Source organism: Miniopterus schreibersii, assembly GCF_964146895.1.
Source record: "Miniopterus schreibersii genome assembly, chromosome: 6".
In the NCBI taxonomy this organism is placed as follows: Eukaryota; Metazoa; Chordata; class Mammalia; order Chiroptera; family Miniopteridae; genus Miniopterus; species Miniopterus schreibersii.
Genome location: NC_138107.1, coordinates 27416585 through 27426275, shown reverse-complemented (window position 1 = coordinate 27426275; position 9691 = coordinate 27416585). Strand labels below are relative to the sequence as shown.

The 9691-nt window shown below is 32.4% G+C and overlaps 1 protein-coding gene across 1 annotated transcript in view; it reads left to right on the top strand.

The window, feature by feature from the left end:
- Nucleotides 1–313: 313 nt before the first annotated feature.
- Nucleotides 314–9691, top strand: part of EYS (eyes shut homolog) — a gene marked incomplete at both ends in the record, with an annotated part of 1105706 nt that continues 1096328 nt past the window's right edge. Inside the window, 2 exon segments of the mRNA XM_081140616.1 lie at nucleotides 314–844; nucleotides 848–1064. Of these exon segments, the coding sequence (XP_080996742.1) occupies nucleotides 314–844; nucleotides 848–1064 (748 nt within the window).

The window sequence follows — 9691 nt, the reverse complement described above, 5'->3', positions numbered from 1 at the left end:
GCTAGTGACAGAGTCCTTACAGGAAACAGCTAAGAAAGTTTTGTATCCTTAAGTAATTTAAGAAAACCCTCACCAATAATGCAATGTTTTCCTGTTTAAAGGGCCTTTAAAACAGTTGAATTGACTGTTTCTTGATCAACATCAGTCATCAAGTTCACTTGCACTTTGGAGAAAATAAAGGAAACCAAAAAGCCAGTTCCCAGGAATCCCTGAGCAAAATCTCTGCTTAGAAATGTCCAGCAACATTGAAAGACCATGTTGAGCAATCATTTATGACATTTTCATAATAGACTGTAAAATACAACTTCCAATAATGACTAACAAATCAATTATGCTTCTGAGCCTGTTGGTTCTTCACAGCATGTTTATAAATGGAAAAACAACATGTAAACGGCAACTGGTGAAAGAGTGGCATCCACAGCCCTCATCATATGTGGTGAATTGGACACTAACAGAAAACATCTGCATGGACGTCTACGGAGATTGCTGGTTTGAGGACATAAATACTAAATTGCGTACTTCAGGCAATCAAGCTGTTCCCCAGATTTGCCCTTTGCAAATTCAATTAGGAGACATCCTCGTAATTTCTTCTGAGCCATCTCTTCACTCTCCAGGAATAAATTTGATGAATGTTTCTGAAGCATCCTTCATTGACTGTCTGCAGAATACTACCACTGAAGAGCAGTCACTTTTTTGCTGCAAACTAAAAGGAATGCACACTGTTCATTCTCAGTGGCTGACTGTTGGGACACATTATTTTATTACAGTCATGGCAAGTGGTCCACCGCTTTGTCATCTGGGACTTCGACTAAATGTGACAGTGAAAGAGCAGTTCTGCCAAGAATAGCTGAATTCAGAATACTGCTCTGGGCATGGTGAATGTCTTACTGAAATTTGGAGCAAGACATACAACTGTCATTGTGAGCCTCCATTTTCGGGCAAATACTGCCAGGAACTTGATGCATGTTCTTATAAACCACATGAAAATAAGGGCGGTTGCATTATTAAAAGAGAAAAATGCAGTGAGCCAGGATATGAATGTGTCTGTCGCCCATCATTTACAGGTAAGGTCACTTTCAAAGTAACATAATTCTATTAAAATATGAAAAGAAAGTGCATTCATAGACTGCTACATACAAAAAAAAAAAAAAAAATCCATTTTTCTTAAATTTTTGTGTTCTTTTAGACTGAGCTAAATTTGGATTCTGGATCTATAAAAGTTCTATCAAGCAGTCTCTAAACTATGTGGTTTTTTTTTTTTTAATGCTTCTTTAAAGAGGATTTCTTAAAAAAAATAAAAATAAAAAAAAAAGAGGATTTCTTAAAAGCATATATGCTTTATCCTGAAATACCTATTTGCACATATATGTATATATACCTATACATACAAATAATTTTAACTTATTGATTTCAAATTAAATTTAATTATTTCATTTATTACTGAAAAATACAACTTTAGAGGTTCTATATCCTGATGGTTTTTAGGGATAAATTTAATAAATCTAATCGGTTAACAAATAACTTATTACCCTGCTAAATATTCCGCAATGTAGGAAGAGGTTGGACACCAGTTGACATATTTTTATGATAAAATATATTTGTTCTTAAGTACTAAAATATTTTTAGAAATAGTGCACATTTTGGCAGATAATTTGCATAATTGTACCTAACTTATTTCCTTGGGTAACATATTACAAACAAATCCCCTTTTATGAAGAATACATTTTTTTTATTTCTTCTCAAATGAATTTAAAGATGTAAAATGACATAATTGTTTAAACCAGTGGTTTCGTAACTTTGATTAAATGTTTTAACAATGAAAATATATTTAAACCATTACCTATATCTTTGAACTCTTCTACAGTTTTCCATTTTCTGGGAAATATAGGGTATTCTCCAAAAATATATACATACTTTAACAGCTGATAACTCAATTTGCAAATGAACTGTATGTTAATAAACACTGACTTTATAATCATTCTAAGTGTGTATACATTTTTTGGCACACCCTGTATAGCTCACTATCAGTGTATCTGTCTTGCTTCAAAACGTCCTTAGGCAGTGGTATGTTTAGCCACAATTCGATACTAAAGACTCCTTTTGTGGGAGTGAAACAAAAGACAATTGTCTCCCAAATTACAGAGAATAGTAAGACTTCCTAGAGTTTCTCCTTCAGGTCTTTTTACCTAATTAAGTTGAGAGAGATTTGAAATTTTTGTTAGAGTACATCAGCCACTGCCTCACAGTAAGAGGGTTTGGTAACAACATAGGCAGTAAGATTCCACTTATATGTGGAATCTAAGAACAAAATAGCAGACTCATGGATACAGAGGGGGAAAAACAGGATTGCCAGATGAGAGAGGGGCTAGGGAGCTTTAGGAAAAAGGTGGAGGGATTTAAAAGTACAAATTGGTAGTTACAAAATAATCATGGGGATGTAAAGTACAGCATAGGGAACATAGTCAATAATATTCTAATAACTATGTATGGAGCCAGGTGGGTACTAGAATTATTGGGGAGATCAGTTCATAAATTATACCCTTGTTTAACCACTATGCTATGCACCTAAAACTACTATAAAATAATACTGAATGTCAAATGAAGAATTAAAAAAAATAAGACGATGAACTCTTGAAAAATGAAAAAGGAACTGCAACTTTTTTCAAAGAAATCTTTTCAGGTCTTTTTCCCTTCAAGTCTTTTGTTTCCTTGAGATAGGTTATGAGTGAAAACCATATAGTTTGCCTTTCAAACCATGGCATTTTTGAGCCAAAGAGGTAGCTAAAAGCAGTAACAATTATATAATATTTGAAACATTTATTTATTGATTGGCAATTTAGTTTCATTAGATAGGTAGACATATAAAGTAACTTATCCAAAAATTTTTTTAAATAAAGTTTTTTCCAAAGAAAATAATTGTAATGTGATATCTTGAACTCAAAGGGAATTTTTTTTTTTTTTAATATATCTTTTTTTAATTTCAGAGAGAGGAAAGAAGAGGGAGAGAGAGAGACAGAAACATCAATGACGAGAGAGTCATTGATCGGCTGCCTCCCGACTGGGGATCGAGCCCGCAACACAGGCATGTGCCCTGACCAGGAATCAAACCCTGATCGCCTGGATCCTAGGTTGACACTCAACTGCTAGCCACGCGCAGCCAGGCTCAAAGGGAAAATTTAAAACATATTTTATATTGATTATCTGAACATTATAAAATAATTTCAACAGAAATTATGTTTAGCCATATTTATGTCTAACACTGTTATATTTTTCTGAAGAATTAATATATTTCTATATGGTCCTATTATTTTAATTTTTCATAAAATCATCTATACCCTCTTCAAAGTTGTATTTATGATTAATAAGTTTAAAATTATTGCTTTCAACCGACTCATAATTTTTCCATTTATATTTGAAAAAATTTTCACTGTACACATATTGAGGTTTCTGTTCATCTCAAAGGAAAATCTGCTAAATGGAAAGTATTCTCAATTCTATATTTTGTATAAAATACATAGATCGAATATTTACATTGGAGTCAATGTTTTTTTCTATTCAGAATTACTTTCTTTGACAATATTTTCAAAAATAATCCTCATGAAATAAGTGATCTCCACATATGATTCCTCTGAGTGTTTGGCCAAATTTAGATACTACAAAGTTATAGGCCTTCTCAATTTAATTCCATTTCCTTCCAGCACATAAATCTAATCATGAATTATAGGCCCTCCCTTCAAATAATGTTTCCCACATGTCCAGCTATTCCAAAGCACAGTTATAGTGTTTATAATCTTGTACGCTTTTGAACTTACTGAATTTGTTATGTGTCTTCATTGCATTGTGCAGGAATAAATTTTAATGTGTCCTTAAAAATAAGTACAACTCACTAACACTTTCAAAAATTGATCTTTTTGTGCTCAGTATATTATTTTTTTTAATTAAATGGTTTGCAAGTGATTTTTGAACAAGACGCAACCAACATTTAGACGATTCTTTCACTAAAATGCGAAAACATCCCTGAAACACTTGTTTATTTTGTCATTCTTTAGAATTTTAAACATTATTAAAATCCAAATGTTAGTGGACAACAGTGATAGAAAACACATTCAGCCTCGTAACGTTTTTGGTTCAATATCAGTTTAGTGACAAAAAGTTTAGTGTGCCGTCTTGTAAATATTTTAAATTATTTGTGAATTTTGCAGCTATAGATTCTAATCCAGTTGTGTGAGTATCTCAACTTTTTTGGGTTTAAAATATTAATTATGTGTAGACCACAATAAATTCCAAGTACATTTTTCCATCCTTTCCTCAATTTAATCAAAGCAATGTATATATTAAGGTATACTTAACAAAATTTATATATATATATATAATTTTATAACAACAGCGACTTTATCTTTGAACATTTTTACTAAATTTTCAATAACATTTCTAATTTTGTCAGATGCCTTGCCTTCAATAGAATAAACTTGTAAAGCTTTATTTTTTTCCCAATTAATTGGATGGAAAATCAAACCATTATTGAGATTCACTGATTATCTATTTGCAGCTTCTTATTTTAGTAGTATTAGTCTGGCATGTTTTAACTGTATGTAAATTTATTCTAGTTATGAGGCCAATACATTTATAAGGATACTTTAATTTTTGTATGTACAAAGAAACCTGCAGTAGAAAATGAGGGAGATGATTTTGTTACAGTCAAGTGAAAAGACATGCTTCACAGGGTGATACGGAAGAATACCTTCTGTGTATGCACCTAACTCATCACTGGCAGGCAGTCTTCTAAAATAATTACTAACATTTAACACAGATGCTGATGATCCTTCAACTAGTGTGTGCCTTCTGGTTTTCATATGGACAGTGACGTCACTAATATGCTGTGGTGAATCATGAATTGCAACATAGTTTAGGGGCAAACTGCATATTCATTATCAAATTTATAGGGAAATATACTTGAAATATTTTTTATTAAACTGTAAGTTGTTTCTTTTGATCTTATTACACATTAAATGCTTACTATGAAGTGAGAAATAAACATCAGCATACAATAAAACATGTAAATACTTATATATTCATACCAGGGGCTTGCATACTTTTTTTTTTCCCCTGTGAAGGGTTAGACGGTAAATATTTTAGACTTTCTGAACTATATGGTCTCAGTTGCAATAATTCAACTCTGCTATGGCAGTGTGAAAACAATCATAGATAATATGTAAATAAATAAATTTATCTATGTTCCAATAAAACTTTATTTACAAAAATAAGTGGAAGGTCATATTTGGCTGACAGTTAAGTTTTACTAACCCCTGGCTTATACTGTACAATAAATGACCAAACCTCTATAGCAAAAACACATAGACGACTCTCTATAAACTCTGTGACATGACTGCTTGGCCTTCATTTGTCTCGTATAAAACAGAGACTTAACTCATAATTTTCGGTGGTCCCACTGACCCAGATTACAGGCAGCTTTTCATCTCAGGAGTCAGCTATTTGTGGCTGCTTGGGTCTCCAAAATCTGCAAGCTGTCCTTCATTGAGAGATATTCTGTACTTTGAATCTGGACAGGATTGGGAAAGGAGAGGTAGATTATCTCAGGTTAACTTGCTAATTTATCCTTGTGTTAAAATAATTCACTGCTTATGTATTTCCCCCACTTCTAGAAAAGATCATGGCAAAATTTAAAGTACAAAGCGGAGATCAGTTAAGCACATCCCTGTTTATTTTAATGTACCTGTGAGTAATAGTACTTGGTTAGAAAATCCAGGACAAATGGGAGTTTGATAATGGGGCAGAACTGATATTTTAGTAATACTGTGTTTTACACTCCATGAGCACAAAGTGGTACTATCTTGGGAAAACTAGGATGATGGCCCTATTTGTAATTATAATACCTGGGAATTGTTTTTTTGGTTTTTTGTATTTGGTGCCTACTGCATAATTCTGTGACATCAGGCCGCAATAAAAAATGTACAAGAAGCATCACATTTTAAAAACTTACGTATGTATTTATGTATCTAAGTATCTACCTACCTATGTATTTATCCGTCTATCCTCTATCTATTTAGTTAGCTTATACATATTTAATTATTGGTTTCTTCAAAAACCTTCAAGCATGAATGCATGTACTATCTTTTTGCCCACTGTAATGATCTGTGCATACTAATATATATTATATGATACATGAAACAGGATTCATAAATAAGTTATAATCTTTTAAAAAGTCACGTTAAAAGTCTGAAAACTGTATTTCCAGTGCCTTGTCACAGTGATTACATAAATTAACCTTTATTCAAATTTACTTTGATCTTGCCTTTTCACTCCAAACTGAGGACTTTGGAACTCAGTGTCTGGGAAATTATAACTATTATGCTAGAAACAGTTTAATGATTTAATGCAAATTTACATCAAGACTGCAAAGAAATAAGGTGCAGAAATACCAATCCTATTTGAAAACTAGTAGCATTTAGGGGGGAAAAAAACAAACCTATTCCTGATTTTTAAGACACCTGGTATATTATGAAGGAGTATAAATAAGAATAATTAACCATGAGGTCAATCTCAGTCATAATAAAAGTAAAATAAAGAATTAAAATCTAATCTAAAAACGTATGAATATGCATTCTTCATTGTAATTCCAAATTTGAAAGTGTTATGTAAAATTTATGTATCCATTATAAAGTGATTTACTCTAATTTTGTGATTTCATAAGTTCTATTCCAAAAAAAATAATAATGTATTTTTTAATAGTTCATTGAACCATTAATATTCTCATTCTATATATGATCAGTTTCTGACTTTTTTCCAAAACTTTTCAAATACGAGTTTTTCATAGGAACGAATTGATTGTCAGAAAATAAACTCTTCAGTCTTAATTCAGGACTGACAGCTACAAAAGCAATTTTAAGCTTCAATAAGGTTCATGTGCAGGGCATGTTGGGGATCTCTGTACCCAAGATGACTTAGAGACCACAGCACGGCATTGGAGGAGTAATTATTTTTCAGGATATGATAACCTTAGGTATCATTTGGACAGGTAACAAGAGGTCCAGTTTGACTAGTGAAGACTATTGTAAGGGATTTCATTAGCAGCTTAAATCAGTGGGTAGACAGAATATATTTTTTTTAAATATAAAGTTGATTTCTCCAATTTTATAACCTCTAACAATAGGTGGAATTTCAGGAGAGTCATATTTTGTCCATGGAAAGGAATGCTAGCAGGAGCTAAATCAGATAGAACTTTTTTTTCCATTTTTAATATAGTAATTGAACTTTAATCTTATTTTGAAATTCAATTCTGATCGAGGTTGGAAAATTAATCTCAGTCAGTTCAGCTCTAGCTCTAACCCCCTGCCATTTAGAGAATTGAACTTCTCCTTGTTCTCATAAGTGTAATTTGTTAAGTACTGTGAGCAGTTAATCACATTACATGAGCCAATAGGCACACTACACGTGCAGTCAACTCTAAGGCTTAGCGTTCAGGAAATTTGGAGTTAAAATTATGGCAAATAGTTAAACAAGTTGATCTAATACTTCCGATGATGTACATAATTTTGGAGGCATCCACTAGGAAGGAATTTATGTACTTTATTCTGCACTGTTACTATTTGTATGTTGCCAAACTTCATTTTGAGGCACTTTTCTTCTTAATTTTCTAGTCTCTGTGGTCGTTATGAGCACTGGCAGTGACCTGTAGCTCTAAGCACAGCATGATCCGCAGTAACGTAACACTGGGGCATCCTACACAGAGACTTGCAGGCAGATACATGTAATTGTAAGCATGTATAATTAGGCATAAATATTAGTCTCTGACGAAGTGATTATGACTTCACTTTATATATTATGGTAATTATTTTAAAATGAAACAATTATAAATGAGGCAGCTTCAGTAAGTGGAGCACTGTCAAAGTGCAGAACATCTGAGGAGGGACAGCTGAGTAGGTATAAGAAATATATAATGCCTGGCACAAATAATTTTACCTAGCATGACCAACTGAATTTTCTAAATATGCCTTTGTAAACATTATTTTCTCAAAACACTCTGAGTACTTTCCCTTTTCTTATGTTACATAGTATAAAGATGGACATGAGAGTAATGTGAGTTTGGTTACTAGATTCTGCAAGAGTTATAGATGAACTTTAGTCATCAACTGGTTAGTTACTTCATCTACAATGTGAAGGAAACACAGCACACCTTCCCTGCATGCTCTGCAGAATGAATAAGAAATACAGCTTGGGTGTGGTCAATACAGCATCACTATTAGAGTTAAGCAGACTTGTGTTCCAAGACCACCACTAAACTCCCTGGCTCTATGACCTTTAGAATATCATTCAAGCTCCACAAATTTTAATTACCCTATTTGAAAAATTTTGAGAATTATCAATACTCATCTCATGGATTTTTATGAGGATTAGATGAAACAATGCATGTTAAATACTTAGTACAAATATTTGACAGATACACAGTAAGCATTCACTTATTGTAGCTGCTGTTATTTCTGCTTGTTTGACATAACAACCCTTCATCTAATGTTTATTTCTTCCATTTAACATGGGCAAACCTAGTCTCCTTATTTTTCTAGCATTAAACTATTTATAAAATTGTCTTCTTTTGTATCTACTTTTGTGAACTTTTTTTCAATATTTCTTTAAACAATTAATTCCAGTGATTATGTTATGAACAAGTCATAAACACTCACATTTTCTCTGTTGCTGCTCATATTTTTTTCTTCTCTAGAATGAAGTCTTTCTTCCTTTCCCTTTTCCAAAATGCACTTCCTTTACTCTTCCTGCTGATAGACAGTGTTCTTGACAGCAATGCCTATTATATAATCAAGTTTATAGCTCCATTTTGTACAAACTTAAGGTATTGAATAAATGTTTCATAATCAAGAAAATCAAAGATAGTGGGTTGTTTTCGATCTTAAAGGAATTTCAATCCATTATGATTCTTTTCTGACAGATGTACTGTAGAGTAGGTATCAAGCAATCATTTTTTCCATTCAGGAATCACATGGTTATATTTGAATTTTGTACACTCTTTTTGCCATATATAGAAAGAAAAGAATCACAGTTTTAGTTATGTGTTTTATTGGGACACTGGAAGTAATATTGAAAGAAATATGCCACCTCTTAAAAATGAAAGGTATGGTCTTGGAACAAATGGTCATGTGAATAACATGAATACTCACTTAGCTCTGACTCAGAATGTGTTGAATTTTCATACCAGTTATAAAAATTGCATGATTGCTTTGCTTTTAAAGTGAAAAACATGTAATAGCTACTTTTAGCCCTACAAGATTGAATGCACTGTCTTCCTTTGTAGAATTTTGAATTGGTTATCATTTGTGACAAATATTCTATATATTGCAGTAATGCTGCCTGTCCAATTGTAATAATTTTCCACTTCTTATTCATCAGTTTCACTGGCTTAAAAATCACTTGATGTCTGCCTAAAAATGACTGATGTGTTGTTTCCTATATTAAGTAATCTCTGCTGGTGTAGTGTAGGTCTTTTAATGAGCCCTAGAAATCTGTGGAAGTCTGCATGTTTTCATCTTTTGTTCAAGTGAACAGGTGTGACAATTTATTGAATTCCAGGCAGAAACCCTCTAATTACTTCATCTTGGGACTTTGACATGTGCTTTATGGGGAAAAGTCATAAACTTACTTTTTAGATAAGGAACATTTT